Consider the following 16267-nt stretch of genomic DNA (forward strand, 5'->3'; position numbering starts at 1 on the left):
ACACACACGTGTACACACACACCTTCGATTCATCAAAACATTTTAGAGACGTACAAAAATAGACACTTCTATATTATTGGAGAACAGGAATTCATCATAAAGGATCTAAAAAGGGAAAAGAAACATATACAGTGATTTTTTTTTGATGGATTGAACAAGGTGAGCCCTCTTGTAAACAAGTGTAATGCTTAATTGGGTCGTCCACTCACAGTTAACAGTCTTTGTATTGAGTTTGTGCTTGAAATGTACTGTAATTCTGCAAACTGTTAATACATATTTCAATCAATCAATCAAAAGTGAGGGGGAAAAAGGGGTGGGTGAACGATATCGTCAGATAGCCTATTTCTCCAGGTCACCAATTCCACCATAACACTACCATGATGCTGGAGTCAGTGACCCGGAGGGTGACTTAAAACCCATTCTGGACGGGAACCCCTTTTGGTGTTTTAACGAAGCATTATGTTATACTTTAGCTATTGAAAAATAGCAGATCTACAAGCTCGTCTGCTATTTTTGAAAAATCGTGAAAATGCGGCACAAATCTTTTAATATATATTCTTTCAGAAGACTTTTTTTATTTCGACGTCAGGCCTAAATGGGAGCCATCATCAGACCTAACCTCAGTGTCCTTCATTCATTCTGACAGCACCATGTCTGGCCCTTCGTTCCCACATTCACATACGACGCAGCAGGGTCCAATGCAGGGCATCATGTGTGCTGGGTGCCGAACGTTGTACCAAACCATTAAGAAGAAGAAGAACAGAAGGCCACTCAAAAACAAACTCTTAGATAATGGTGAGCACCGGTCGTTTTGCCCATAATTATGTTACTTAGCATGCTGGAAAAACCATGTTGTTGCATGGCTGGGTCAGTTTCTCCTAACCTGACTCCGCCAGATTGAAGAAGAAGCTTGCTTCACACTTGTTTCACTATTTTGAAAATGTTGAAAGGGCACACAAAGCGTTTTAATTGTGAATCAATACAGCCCCCCCAATATGACAATATGGCGTTAAATTGTGTTTTGATTTGTTCCCCAGATCCTAATTCCTTGACATGCGACCAGTGGATCATGCAGAAAAGGCGCAGCAGCACAAGAAGACGGCACAGCGAGAAATTGTAAATAGTGCACCAGAAATAAGTTTGAGTGTGATGATGGTATAGATTCCTGCTTCAGCAGATCTACAAGCTCATAGCGTTGCACCGAGTGCCGCGCTACGAGCTTGTAGATCTGATATTTTTGAAAAATCGTGAAAATGTGACGCAAATCTTTGAATTTAATATTATTTCAGAGCGAATGTTTTTCTTTTTTTTTTAAAGATATTCTTTGTGGCTTTTTCTGCCTTTATTGATAGGTTGAAAGTAGACTGACAGGAAATGGGGATAGAGATGGGGGAAGACATGCGGCAAAGGCCGTCGGGATCGGGAGTCGAACCCGCGGCACGCCGTCAGGCTGGCTTAGCAGCCTAGGTGCCCAGACGGTTGAGCTAACCGTCTGGGCCAGAGCGAATGTTTTTAACTCAAATCTTTGCTCTTGGGGGAAGGGGGGGTCTCTGGAACAACATATTTTCAGATGGCGGCCGGCGGCCAATTACATATAATTTTTGGGGGTCCTTGACATGAAATAGTTTGAACACCACTGACAGAAACACAGGTTTATTCAGAAAACTGTCATGATGACATTTTGTAGAATCGTCCTCAGGTCTATAAATATTCTTTCCAGGACTCCTTATTGGGATCGCCATGCCATAGAGCGTGTCCACAGAGACAGCTGTTCCAGACCACACATTTTCCTACAGAGGTAACAAAACACACACTTGATTTGTCAGTTTCAGTCTTTCAGTGCAAAATAGCAGCTATAGTTGTATAGTATGTCATTGTGTGCAAGAGGGTTTTTTAATGTGCGTTCATGCATTGGTTTCCCTTTTTTGTGTGGAAATATCTTCACACTCTTGCATTCTAGAAACCTGAAGCGGTGTAGGGCGGTCAGAAGGGGAAGGAGGACTGTGAGGAAGAGTCTTCGTCACAAAGCCGGGAGCCTCACCACGGGACCACGCGTCGATGACAGAGGCCTTCACAGCGACACCAGCCTTCACAGCGACACCAGCCTTCAGGGCGATCCCGTCCCTCACAGGGGGAGTAGGACCGCCACGAAGGGCAGGAGAAAGCAGTCTGCCCAAAACCAGAGCCCCACCAAGGGACCACGCTTGGATGACACCAGCCTTCACAGCGACACCAGCCTTCAGGGCGATCCCGTTCCTCACAGGGGGAGTAGGAGGACCGCCACGAAGGGCAGGAGAAAGCAGTCTGCCCAAAACCAGAGCCCCACCAAGAAACCACGCTTGGATGACAGCGGCCTTCACAGCGACACCAGCCTTCAGGGAGATCGCGTTCCTCACAGGGTGAGTAGGAGGACCGCCTGCACGAAGGTCAGGAGAAAGCAGTCTGCCCAAGACCAGAGCCCCACCAAGGGACCACGCTTGGATGACACCAGCCTTCACAGCGACACCAGCCTTCACAGCGACACCAGCCTTCATGGTGACACCAGCCTTCACAGCGCCACCAGCCTTCATGGTGACACCAGCCTTCACAGCGACACCAGCCTTCACAGCGACACCAGCCTTCACAGCGACACCAGCCTTCATGGTGACACCAGCCTTCACAGCGACACCAGCCTTCACAGCGACACCAGCCTTCACAGCGACACCAGTCTTCATGGTGACACCAGCCTTCACAGCGCCACCAGCCTTCATGGTGACACCAGCCTTCACAGCGACACCAGCCTTCATGGTGACACCAGCCTTCACAGCGACACCAGCCTTCATGGTGACACCAGCCTTCATGGTGACACCAGCCTTCACAGCGACACCAGCCTTCATGGTGACACCAGCCTTCACAGCGACACCAGCCTTCATGGTGACACCAGCCTTCATGGTGACACCAGCCTTCACAGCGACACCAGCCTTCATGGTGACACCAGCCTTCATGGTGACACCAGCCTTCACAGCGCCACCAGCCTTCACAGCGACACCAGCCTTCATGGTGACACCAGCCTTCACAGCGACACCAGCCTTCACAGCGACACCAGCCTTCATGGTGACACCAGCCTTCATGGTGACACCAGCCTTCACAGCGACACCAGCCTTCACAGCGACACCAGCCTTCACAGCGACACCAGCCTTCACAGCGATCCAGTTCCTCACAGGGGGAGTAGGAGGACCGCCACGAAGGGCAGGAGAAAGCAGTCTGCCAAAGCCGGGAGCCTCACCAAGGGACCACGCGCCGTTGACACCAGCCTTCACGCCGATCCCGTCCCTCACAGGTATAGGCCCGTCACGTCTAATCGCAATTGTTTGAGATAATCACAGATATTTTTTGCGTAATCGTCAAGATTTGACTGAGAGCCTGTCATCGTGCAACCTCCAGCTTTTCACCAGAGGAGAAAACATTATTTATGTTTTATCCAAAATGATTTAATATAGCACAGGCAGACTCTTCACATACTAGAGCATGTCTGAAATAAATGGCAGAGCTGAAATCGACATGTAAATATGAAATAAATGCTTAAACATGTAGCTAGGTGTAATGTTAGAGTCCACAGAAGACATGTAAATATGAAATAAATGCTTAAACATGTAGCTAGGTGTAATGTTAGAGTCCACAGAAGACATGTAAATATGAAATAAATGCTTAAACATGTAGCTAGGTGTAATGTTAGAGTCCACAGAAGACATGTAAATATGAAATAAATGCTTAAACATGTAGCTAGGTGTAATGTTAGAGTCCACAGAAGCCTGTTTTCTCAACTCGCTGTTTCTCTGCAAGACATTTACTCTATAAGCCGTATCTCCAAAACTGGTGGGTCAAACTGAACAACCAATATGTCCATTTGAAGCTTCGATTCCCTGCTTTCACATGGCGTGTGAAAGCAGGGACAAAACACATGACAAAAACAAAAATAATCCAGTGACTGTCTCCCAACACGTGACTTTGTGATGTGTTGTAAGCTTGTAGATCAACTATTTCCGCTATTTTTGTCATATCTGCCCTGTGCATTGCCATGTGATTATGAAGACCTAAAAGGCATTATAAATTGTAACGTTCCATTGTTCAAAGCAAACAAAACAGCAATTCAATCGTTAATCGCAGTTATTTATTTGTGTGATAATTAATCGGCAACCCTTGAATTTGTAATCATGACACAGCCCTTCTCACAGGGGGAGTCGTACAGAAAGGAAGAGCAGGAGAAAGCAGTCTGCCCAAAACCAGAGCCCCACCAAGGGACCACGCTTGGATGACACCGGCCTTCACGACGATCCCGTCCCTCACGGTGAAGGCCTCGATCCAGTGGGCATCAGCTCACGTAGCCAACCTGAGTGCAGTGACAAGGACAGTTCTGCCGGTGACGGTGAGTGGGATTGCTTTGAGGTGATCCCTGCTTCTCTGACCTACGTTGGACCTACGGTCCAGCTGACAACAAGGTCCCCGGCGCCCAAACCAAGCAATGATGCAAAGGAGAACCGTTTCAAAGAGTTATTTGATAAGGCCTTGTGCAAGAGAAGTACGATTGAACGATGGGACTGCTTGTGAGATGATGATCATTGTTTGTGTTTTGTTTTGTTTTGTTTTTTTACCCCTTTTGGTGTTTTAAGCATTATGTTATACTTTAGCTATTGCATTATGTTATACTTTAGCTATTGCATTATGTTATACTTTAGCTATTGAAAAATAGCAGATCTACAAGCTACGAGCTACGAGCTTGTAGGTCTGCTATTTTGGAAAGATTGTGAAAATGTGGCACAAAACTTTGAATATATATTCTTTCAAAAACGTTTTTAACTCAAATCTTTGCTTCTGGGGAGGTCCCTGGAACAACATATTTTCAGATGGGGGTCGGCGGCCAATTACATATATTTTTGGGGGTCCTTGACATGAAATTGTTTGAGAACGACTGACATACAGAAACATGGGTTTTTTCAGAAAACTGTCAGGATTTAGAAGACATTTGTAGAATCGTCCTCAGGTCTAAATGGACTAAAACCCTCAGTACAGTGTTCGTATGTCTAGTATCTCATATCATCCCAGGAAATTTGGTTCACAATCACATTCACAAAATATCCAAACTTCAGCATTAATAGAGCGTCGCAGTCCCGCCTCCTACCATGGCCCAGGAAATGAATCCCAATGCATTTTTCCCATAGACATTTCTATTAGTATTTATTTAAAGACGGTTACGCCGCGGACAAAGCCAACTCGAGTCGTGACAACTCATGATAACACAAACAATATTTTGGATCAAACAAATAATTACAAAGAAGAAAAACAACAAAAAAAGTGTTGTAACCTGCCGTTTTTTTCTTCTTTCTAATTATTTGTTCGGCCCAAAAAATTGTGTTTGTTGTCATGATTTGTCACGACTCGAGTTGGCTTTGTCCGCGGCGTAAACGTCTTTAAATAAATACTTTCTGAAATGTCTATGAGGAAAATGAACGGAGAATCATTTCCTGGTCCATGGTAGGGGGCGGGACTGCAACGCTCTATAGTGAGAAGGTATTTACAGCATATATCATTGGGCGATATCAAGGAGGGGGAGAAAATCAGGAAAATCCGGCCCGTGCAATCTATCTTTATATAGTATAATCGATGTGTACTTTTAAATTGTGTCTGCTATAATTTAACACTTCACACAGACAGACCAGGAAGTTGTACATACATGCCCAAATGTGTGCATGTTCAACTTCCTGGTCTCAACTGCGCATGTTTCTTTCCTTCCATGGAGCAACATGGCGTCCACCACCGTACGGTCTTCGCTTCTCGTCCTCTTTAGATAGTCCTTGGTTTTTACTCAGACGGGGGAATAGGAGGCGCTTGATGTTTTTACGAGGTGCTTAGACGCCCGCACGGCCAGTGTTTGTAAGGCAATCAAGTGCTCCCCTTGATCACTGCGGGATCAATGTATAACGCAGCTGGGAATGATATACAGTGATTGAAGGTGTGGTGGATTATCGTGAGATTTACCATGGCAACCGGCCAATCAGAATCAAGTATAGAGCGTCGCTAGTCCCGCCCCCCTCGAGAGACCCGGAAAATAATTCCCCGTTCATTTTCCTCATAGACTTTTCAAAAAGTTTGTATTTAAAGACGTTTATGCCGCGGACAAAGCCAACTCGAGTTGTGACAAATCATGACGATAAACACAATGTTTTGGGCCGATCAAATAATTTATAAGAAGAAAAACAGAACACATTCTTTTCTTTTCTCTTGTCGTCATGAAAGGGGGCGGGACTGCGACGCTCTATTGGGACTAACCGTTTTAGAAGTCAAAATATACCCTACTTGAGTAAAAGTACAAAAGTGTCAGCATCAACATATGTGACTAAATTTGCCTGAGGGACTGCCATTGGCTTTTTTTTCGTTTTTTCATGTCATATGAAAGCAGCTTCAAATTGACATATTGGTTGTTCAGTTTGACCCACCAGTTTTGGAGATATGGCTTATAGAGTAATGTCTTGCAGAAAACAGCGAGTTGAGAAAACAGGCTTGAAAGGTTCACTTCTGTGGTCTCTAACATTACACCTAGCTACATGTTTAAGCATTTATTTCATATTTACATGTCTTCTGTGGACTCTAACATTACACCTAGCTACACGTTTAAGCATTTATTTCATATTTACATGTCAATTTCAGCTCTGACATTTATTTCAGACATGCTCTAGTATGTGAAGAGTCTGCCTGTGCTATTAACTCATTTTTGGAAAGTTTTTCTCCTCTGGTGAAAAGCTGGAATTTGCGCGATGGCAGGCTCTCAGTCAAATCTGGTCACACAGGCTACCTAACCCTTGAATCCTCTTCACTGGGTCTTTCTCACATAGTCCCAGGACTGGGTGGACCAAAGCAGAAGTTTCCAGCTCCTATTCTTCTATTTTTTTAAGGGATATTTTTGAGTGGTGCTAACCACAGTTGTAAATAAACTTTTCTTTCTCGGCCCCACCTCTCTCCCTGTGTTTTAGGATCCAAGATGGCCGCAGCACCAGGAGGGGGTGGGGCGGAGGTGAGCGGGCGGGGTCGACATATGCCCTTACTGAGCTGCATTCAAGACACTTGCCTTGTGTCTGACACCTGACTTGTGTCTGAACACAGCTTTGATGGATGTGTCCTCCCCCACCCCCTCATCAAACAAAATGTTTGGTCAAACCATATGGGATTCCATTGGAAATGCATTGGAGCGGCCATTATACACAGACACAAGACAGACGCAAGACAGGTCTCTTGAATTTGTGAACTTAGCCCAGTAAGGCCACCCCCTCCTGGTGCTGCGGCCATCTTGGATCCTAAAACACAATATAAACAATGGGAGAGAGGTGGGGCAGAGAAAGGCCCTTAGTGGAGTAAAAAGCACAACGATATTTTCCTCTGAGATGTAGTGGAGTAGTAAGAAAATGGAAAAATACTGAAGAAAGTCAAACAAATTTGTACTTATGTACACTGCTTTATAGGCCTAAAATGTGATGTGCAGGGGTCATCGGGGGTCAGGGGTCATCGGGGTCAGGGAGTCATCTCCATGTTGGCTTGTAGTGTACATTCAATTTCTTTGCCACAGACATATGAAATTAATGGACGAAAATATTACCAGAAACACGTGAATAGATAGCCCTGGATGACCATAACAGGTCTGTAACTCTCCGACAGTGTTCAAATGGAACCAAACGGACCCGTACGGGTCCGTTTGGTTCCAATTGAACACTGTCAGAGTTAAGGCGGGGTCTTTGCAAATAAAACATTTGAGAACCACTCACTAGTACTAGTTGGCCCTATTATGCATGTCTTAAGTACCAGGTCTTATGACTTAACTTAAGACCTGGAGGCGTGGTCAATGCTGTTTGGCCACTCAGAATAGCCAAATGGCATTGATCACGCCTCCAGGTCATAAGTTAAGTAATAAGACCTGGTACTTAAGACATGCATAATAGGGCCCCTGATGTCGTAGTAAATATGTGTCATACATATTCTGAAGAAGACCTGGAGACTTCATTCAGTATAGTGGGTGTTGTAGTGACGGGTGATTAATCTGCAAACACATCGGTATCGGCCGATTCTAGTTGTTTTTAGATTAATCGGCATCGGTTCGATTAATCAATCAGACCGATTAATTAATCGGTCCGATTAATCGGTCTGTCTTTACAGATAAACAATCCCAAAGTAACACCTTGAACAGATCTACAAGCTCACAATATTAAATATAAAGGTATTAAAGTTAAATCTGACTTGTCTAAGCCTGCAGTGCAGACACCCTGTTACATGCATGTTTCAGAATGGACAAAATTATTATAATTTTTCAATACAGAATGAGATCATATTGACATCGGTTATATCGGTTATCAGCCATAACAGCAATTAATTATATCGCATATCGATATCGGACAAAATGTCTCATCGAGTCATCGGCACATCCCTAGGGTGTCAAAATGAGAACATTGTAATGTTGTGTACACATTTATCCATGTACGGACACATTGGTGACCCCTGACCTCTGTAGGACACGTTGGTGACTCCTGGATGTGAGAATAAGGTTGACTGTAGAATGATTGCTGATAAAATAACAAGACACTGTGGATCCGACATTTAAAAGCATATTAATCAGATATGCAGATGGTTTTAATAACTCTTCTTATTAGCATGACGCCACAAACATTAAAAACAACCAAAAACAACCAACCAAAACCAAAGCAGCAGCAGCAGTGCCGTAGTGTGGAACTGACACGTGTAAGAATGGACTACAAAAAGGAGACTACAATTCCCACCATTTGGATTTAGTGACTCCAAATTCCAAGCAGAAGTTCCATAGATTTTTTTTATTTGAGTTTTTTTTTGTCTCTCTTTTCTTTTTTTTTTACTTTCCAGACAGTACAATAACATTTTCAAAGACAGTTGCTCAACTCACCAAAACCACAGGATACTTTAAATAGATCTAGTTGTGAACAAAGTTCATGTGAGTTCAGAAATCCTTCGTGCAGAGTTCAGACTAGAAAACAGTTTCCCATGTCCAGAGTCCATCCGAGACAGACTAGGAACCAGTTTCCCAGTTTCCTATAATGTTCAGACTTCAGAGTCCAACCGAGACAGATACTAATAGAAACTCTTTCCCAGTTTCCTATTCTGTTCAGAGTCCAACCGAGACAGAGACTAGGAACCAGCTTCCTATTCTGTTCAGAGTCCAACCGAGACAGAGACTAGGAACCAGCTTCCTATTCTGTTCAGAGTCCAACCGAGACAGAGACTAGGAACCAGCTTCCTATTCTGTTCAGAGTCCAACCGAGACAGAGACTAGGAACCAGCTTCCTATTCTGTTCAGAGTCCAACCGATGCCAGAGTCGTGGGTCTGACGCCGATTCCCAGAGCAGTGTTTCTCAAATGTCCACTTGAGGAACTACAGGAGGGTCCATGAGGAACTACAGGAGGGTCCATGAGGAACTACAGGGGGGTCCAACCATGAGGAACTACAGGGGGGTCCATGACAGGAAGTGTAAAATGGAAGAATTAATGTTTTATGTTATATTTAATGATACTCTTCATGTGACCACCACGCTGACTGTAGGTGCGTTACCCGTTCAAAACATATCAAATAAATAAACGGTAGTGGGTCTCGCACACACCGAGACTGAAGTTCAAAACATGTATTTCATTGTTGAACAGGAACAAACGTTTGGGATATCCAGCCTTCATCAGTGTGGAGAGTGACTGAATGTAAGTTCCTTTTAAAGGAGTGGTGACATGGTGCAGGGTGCACAAAATCACCGCTAATTACGGATGGAGCTCGTTAAGATTTATTGATAACGAGCACCTTATCGATCCGGCTTATCGAGCCGGGTTCTTATTGAGCACCACTATCGAGCACTTTATATTATTTTGTGGAAAGACGGGAGACGATACATTCTGAACAGAACCAGTATCTTTTACGAGAGCCTTCAAATACAGTACATTTCTAGCAGACGGAAGGCAATTGACCTTTTTACCAATAAAATAACTGGTTAATATGTGTACAGTCACTTTAAAAGTGTAATTTTGTTTACCCGGGCAGCGCTGGTTCTGGTTGGCAGGTATCAATACACTTTAGACATGTTTGTGCCAGCGTGGATGATTACATTTTTTTATGCTCGATAACAGGCTTGATAAGCTCAAATCTTATTGATAACGGGTACTCAATAAGCTTGTTATCGGTTATCGAGCTCCATCCCTGCCGCTAATCACCTCACATCACACCCGGTAGATTGTGTTAACTATATTTAATGATACAAAATAAAATAAAACAAAAATCATGACAAACTTAGTTTGAACCTACCGACTGAAGTGTTTATAAACCAGATTAAATTAAAAAAAAAACTAAACTTGACCAATACAACTTACTGAATAGAAAATAGAAATAGCATGATGTGACCTTATTGACATAAAACTGTATTTTAGTGAAAACGTTATGACCATAGTTTAGAATCATTCTACTCAGGAGGCACTAGTTAAAACTCTTACACTGCATTTCATTTATTTTCTTCTTATTTATAATGATATATATATTTTATTTTTTAATAAAAGGTGGCTTATCGTTCATTCATTGCATCATATAGTAGCTATTAATTTATCTTCCTAAGGCGTAGTGTCCTTTTCCTGAGCACAGTGTACAGTTTGTTCAGAATGGGATTGCCACGTATTAGACCAGGGGTTCTCAACCCGTGGGTCGTGACACCTCGGGGGGTCGCCAAATTATTTTGGGGGGTCCCCAAATAAATTAAAAAAAAACAAACAGAAAAACACTTTTTTTTTTATGCAACTGAGTGGCTGGGAAATGGAAATGAAGAGTTTACATATAGTACACATAGTACATGCATACACCTTCCCTAATGTCCACCAGTGACATCATCATTAGGCGGATTTCATTTTTTAAACAAGACTATTTAGATTTGTATTATCGTGAGAACTACGGCTTCCATTTTCGCATTGCAACTTTTCATGAATAGAAAGCCTGCATTAGCTTGGATTCCCCGTCACTGGTGGACTGGTTTCTGAACTGCCCACAGCCCTCCTATGAGACACAGACTGGTTTCTAAACTGGTTTCTGAACTGCCCACGGCCCTCCTATGAGACACAGACTGGTTTCTGAACTGCCCACAGCCCTCCTATGAGACACAGACTGGTTTCTGAACTGCCCACAGCCCTCCTATGAGACACAGACTGGTTTCTGAACTGCCCACAGCCCTCCTATGAGACACAGACTGGTTTCTGAACTGCCCACAGCCCTCCTATGAGACACAGACTGGTTTCTGAACTGCCCACAGCCCTCCTATGAGACACAGACTGGTTTCTGAACTGCCCACAGCCCTCCTATGAGACACAGACTGGTTTCTGAACTGCCCACAGCCCTCCTATGAGACACAGACTGGTTTCTGAACTGCCCACGGCCCTCCTATGAGACACAGACTGGTTTCTGAACTGCCCACAGCCCTCCTATGAGACACAGACTGGTTTCTGAACCGCCCACAGCCCTCCTATGAGACACAGACTGGTTTCTGAACTGCCCACAGCCCTCCTATGAGACACAGACTGGTTTCTGAACCGCCCACAGCCTTCCTATGAGACACAGACTGAGTAGAAAAAAATGGTGGCATTTTATCATGAACATTAGTGAGGACCAATTAAATTAAATTTTGATTCAATTTACTACTTGAGAACGATCTAAACGTATAAGAAAAACCAATAAACGAAAATAAACACAAATTCCTATACAAAAAAATAAATAAACTATCTTCTAGCTAGTTCGCAAAGTGTCAGGAAATGACGCGTTGTAGATTGGCTACCATATTCAGAAAACCTTTGAAACTTTTCCCCATAAGCCCAAAATATGGACACCAGGTTTAACCCAGTCAGGACGGGAACCACTGTTGGTGTTTTTAAGCATTATGTTATACTTTAGCTATTGAAAAATAGCAGATCTACAAACTCATAGTGCGGCACCGAGTGCCTTTTGAAAAATCGTGAAAATGTGCCACACATCTCTCTCTCTATATATATATATGATATAATATAATATATATTCTTTCAGAGCGAACATTTTTAACTCATATCTTTGCTTCTGGGAGGTCCGTGGAACAACATATTGTCAGACTGGGGTCGGCAGCCTATAATACTGTACATATAATGTCTGTGGGTCCTTGACATGGAAAAGGTTGAGCACCACTGACACAGAAACATAGGTTTTTCAGAAAACTGTCTGATTTAGAAGCCTTTTTTTTATCGGCCTGTTCAAATTTGGCCTGGGCAGCATTCCTTTTATTTATGATCCGGTCGGGAGCGGACGATACCGCTACGTCATGTTGTTGTAGTATAGTTTTGTAGTCAGCAATCTTCCGGAACTTCCCTTTCCCTCAAACCGAATTTTCTCATTAAAAGCCACTTTTATTGTTATTCCTCCGGTTTGAGGGAAAAGGAATTCAAGTTCCGATTGATTGTTCCTGCCTGATGACTACAAAACAATGACTACAACATGACGTAACGATATCATCCGCTCCAGACCGGGATCACACGGCAATTTTGTAACAGAGTCCAGGCTTTCCTCCGAGGTGGAAAGACGCGAGGTTAGTTCAAATGGGCTGCAGAATAACTGGCAGCCTTCAGATCTGTCACGGTCAAATAATGAGTGATTACGAGGAGGTCACTCCTCCTCCTCCTCTTTGATCTCCACACATTCCAGCTCCTCTTCATCTAGCACCTCCTCCCCCTCCTCTTCTGGCTCCTCCCCCTCCTCATCTGGCTCCTCCCCCTCATAGGAGGAGATGGGAGAGTACTGCGGCAGCTCCGCGGGCGCCCGCTCCGCCCACCGACGGGGGCTGCCGGGACCCTGGGGGGGCCGCTCCACCTCCCACCGATGGGGGCTGCCGGGACCCTGGGGGGCCCGCTCCCTCTCCCACCGATGTGGGCTGCTGCCGGGACCCTTGGGGGCCCCGGGACCCTGGGGGGCCCGCTCCTCCGCCCACCGACGGGGGCTGCCGGGACCCTGGAGGGCCCGCTCCTCCGCCCACCGATGGGGGCTGCCGGGACCCTGGTGGGCCCGCTCCTCCGCCCACCGATGGGGGCTGCTTCCGGGACCCTGGGGGGCCCGCTCCTCCGCCCACCGATGGGGGCTGCTGCCGGGACCCTGGGGGGCCCGCTCCCCCTCCCACCGATGGGGGCTTCCGGGACCCTGGGGGGCCCGCTCCCCCTCCCACCGACGGGGGCTGCCGGGACCCTGGGGGGCCCGCTCCACCTCCCACCGACGGGGGCTGTGGCCGGGACCCTGGGGGGCCCGCTCCTCCGCCCACCGATGGGGGCTGCTGCCGGGACCCTGGGGGGCCCGCTCCCCCTCCCACCGATGGGGGCTGCTGCCGGGACCCTGGGGGGCCCCGCTCGCCACGGACAGCCCCGGGACGATGGAGAACGATGCGGGGAGAGTGGACTCGGCCGTAGGACCGGCGAGATGTCCAGTGGCACTGGACCAGAAACACAATAACAGTTAGTTGGCACCACTCTACAGTAGAGATTTAATTGCAGTCAGGTGTGTTTTTTGTGACTGATCCAGCCAAACAAAAAACCAAAAATAGAATTATACACCCACACTGTGTTGAAATAGTACTGCACCTGCACATTTAGGCTCTACACAGTAGAACAAACATATTTATTATAACATGTTGGTTGTTTGGTGTGCCCTGTTCTGTTCAGTTCCATGTGTCCACATGTTCTGCTTGTCCACAGAGTCAGACATGCCCAGCTCTAAAGCCTCCCTCCACCTTCCACTACTTTACTAATATTTAAATATGTCCTGTTGTAAGCTTGCCTTAGCTTGCAATATCCAATAATCATGTTTAGATTAATACACCTTGTATCTCTGGGGAACAAGTAATCATTTAGTTGCAACTTGGAGATGTGAGGTAAAGTCTCAACTCAAGGCCCGTCCTACTCTGCCTCTCATTTGTGGTTCAATGAGTGTAAGCCAATCAGAAGTGACATCACACATTGTGTTGTGTTGTGTGTGGGCCTAAGCACACTTTAGATTCCATGCGCGGACAGAAGAAGCTGTATTTTACGTCATTTCCGAGTTTTTAGACAGCTGGTGGATGGAAAAGAAGCTCCACCCCCTCGGCTGACTGCCGCGGAGGAGAGTGTTTCCGGGAATCTGTCAGTCGAGGCAGTCAGCCGCGGGGGTGGAGCTTCTTTTCCATCCACCAGCTGTCTAAAACTCCGGAAAGACGTTGTCAGTCAGCTTCCTTTGGCCGCGCCTGTCGGCTCAAATGTGGCCACGGTGTGTGTGGGTGCATGTGTTTTGCCCCTACAGTTTAAACCTGAGGCTGTGTAAAATGACATTAAAAAGTATATTTTATGTATTTGAAATACAGAAAATACTAGATCTGAAAGTATTTAGATACAAAATACATCTCATTTCTTCCATCCCAGCAAAATACAAATTACAAAATACAAAAAAGTATTTCAAATACATGTATTTCAAATACTGCCCATCTCAGCATGCACCAGTGTTGATTTTATCGACTAATACTATGGTGAGATAATGTTCGTCGACTACCTTTGTTCACTGATGAAAACTAAATGGAAACGAAACTTAAAAAAACTACGCTATGACGACTAAAACTAAGACTAACGATATTGACAATTTCGTCAACAAATAAAAGCTACTAAACTAGACTAAAATGTTAGGAAGGGACTAGTGGACAAGAGATCCCGTATAAGTCATTTGCGACGCATTGTGAGCTTGTAGATCGGCTATATATATATATATATATATATATACACATAACTTTAATAATACCTGATAGGATGAGACGTTTGATGGACAGGAGGAGACGACACCACCGGACTGGAGGTCAGAGGTCGTGGATGAGGAGGAGACGACACCACCGGACTGGAGGTCAGAGGTCGTGGATGAGGTGGACCGTCTTCACCTGAGGATAGAGAATAAATATAGTGACAATGTCCGTCAGCCAATAAAAACTAGACTAAAATGTTAGGAAGGGACAAGAGATCCAGTATAAGTAATTTTACACTTGGTTGCATGCTGAAAATAGCAGATCTACAAGCTTGTAGATCGGCAAAAGTGTAAAATCAGCCATTACGACGGCATCAAGGCCCGCCAAGACACATTTTGGTCGACTAAATCATCCGTAGATTTAGTCGACTAAAATCCTAGGATATACAGTTGACTAAAACCAGACTAAACACTAAAACATTCCCGGCGACTGAAACGTGACCAAAACTAAGTGAAAACTATCCAAGAGACTATAAAACTAAAATCTAAATAACTTGCTTGTCAAAATCCACACTGCTCGCCTCAGTGCAGAGGTTGTTATAGTTAAATAAAACTAACTAAAAAACTAAAACTAAAATTAAATCAATATTTTCATTTACCGCCTTCTAGCTGTGAGGCGACAGCACTACCAACTGTGCCACCGTGCCGCCATTATTATTATTATTTATTACCTGTGTGCAGAGGTTGCGTGCCGCCCTTGTGCAGAGGTTCCGGGGGGTCCGGGTACTCCCGGATCTCCCCGGGCTCCAGGGGCCGGGGGCCACAGGGGTCGTGCTCGCTGCAGGACAGCCGTCCGTCCAGCCGGGAGATGAACAGCAGGCCCTCGCGGTGGTCCACGCAGAACGACGAGGGGCACACGTCACAGAACGAGGCCGCCTCGGAGCCGCACGCGTCGCACTGGTGCCACGGACACTCCCAGCGCCCTGGAGAGGCACGCACACACACACACACACACACACACACACAGTTACACTGGTGCCACGGACACTCCCAGCGCCCTGGAGAGGCACGCACACACACACACACACACACACACACACATACACACAGTTACACTGGTGCCATGGACACTCCCAGCGCCCTGGAGAGGCACGCACACACACACACACACACATGCACACAGTTACACTGGTGCCACGGACACTCCCAGTGCCCTGCACACGCACGCACGCACGCACGCACGCACGCGCACACACACACACACACACACACACACACACACACAAACACACACACACAGTTACACTGGTGCCACGGACACTCCCAGCGCCCTGGAGAGACACGCACACACGGGGACGCGCGCACGCACACACTCACACACACAGAGAGGTCTCTGGGTGAGGTTAGGGTCCTATAAGGGGGGGGTCCCTACCTGCAGGTCTCTTGGTGAGGTTCAGACAGTCAGCGTGGTAGACCTTGGGGCAGCCC

General features: G+C 45.7%; 3 protein-coding genes across 3 annotated transcripts in view; 2 read left to right on the forward strand and 1 right to left on the reverse strand.

Annotated features, from left to right (window-relative positions):
- Positions 1–65: 65 nt before the first annotated feature.
- LOC306930066 (uncharacterized protein) lies at positions 66–3043 on the forward strand (the record flags this gene model as incomplete). The annotated part of the gene is made up of 7 exons (XM_079510809.1): positions 66–159; positions 647–795; positions 1038–1116; positions 1721–1798; positions 1961–2877; positions 2924–2985; positions 3023–3043. Exons 2-7 carry the CDS (start codon positions 651–653, stop codon positions 3041–3043), a joined length of 1302 nt encoding a protein of 433 aa, XP_079366935.1. The 5' UTR covers positions 66–159; positions 647–650.
- A 45-nt stretch (positions 3044–3088) lies between these two features.
- LOC306929103 (uncharacterized protein) lies at positions 3089–4789 on the forward strand. The gene is made up of 2 exons (XM_079509498.1): positions 3089–3319; positions 4215–4789. The coding sequence occupies exons 1-2, from the start codon at positions 3091–3093 to the stop codon at positions 4427–4429; spliced, it is 444 nt and encodes a 147-aa protein (XP_079365624.1). The 5' UTR covers positions 3089–3090; the 3' UTR covers positions 4430–4789.
- Positions 4790–12697: 7908 nt separating this feature from the next.
- Positions 12698–16267, reverse strand: part of nsd1b (nuclear receptor binding SET domain protein 1b) — a gene marked incomplete at its 3' end in the record, with an annotated part of 41328 nt that continues 37758 nt past the window's right edge. Inside the window, exons 34-36 of the mRNA XM_079510810.1 lie at positions 15511–15762; positions 14843–14975; positions 12698–13511 (exon numbers count right to left, since the gene is read on the reverse strand). Coding sequence (XP_079366936.1) covers positions 12698–13511; positions 14843–14975; positions 15511–15762 — 1199 coding nt within the window. The remainder of the gene's footprint in view (positions 13512–14842; positions 14976–15510; positions 15763–16267) is intronic.

The sequence above is a fragment of the Electrona antarctica genome (genome assembly GCF_951216825.1).
Source record: "Electrona antarctica genome assembly, chromosome: 9".
Classification (NCBI taxonomy): domain Eukaryota; kingdom Metazoa; phylum Chordata; class Actinopteri; order Myctophiformes; family Myctophidae; genus Electrona; species Electrona antarctica.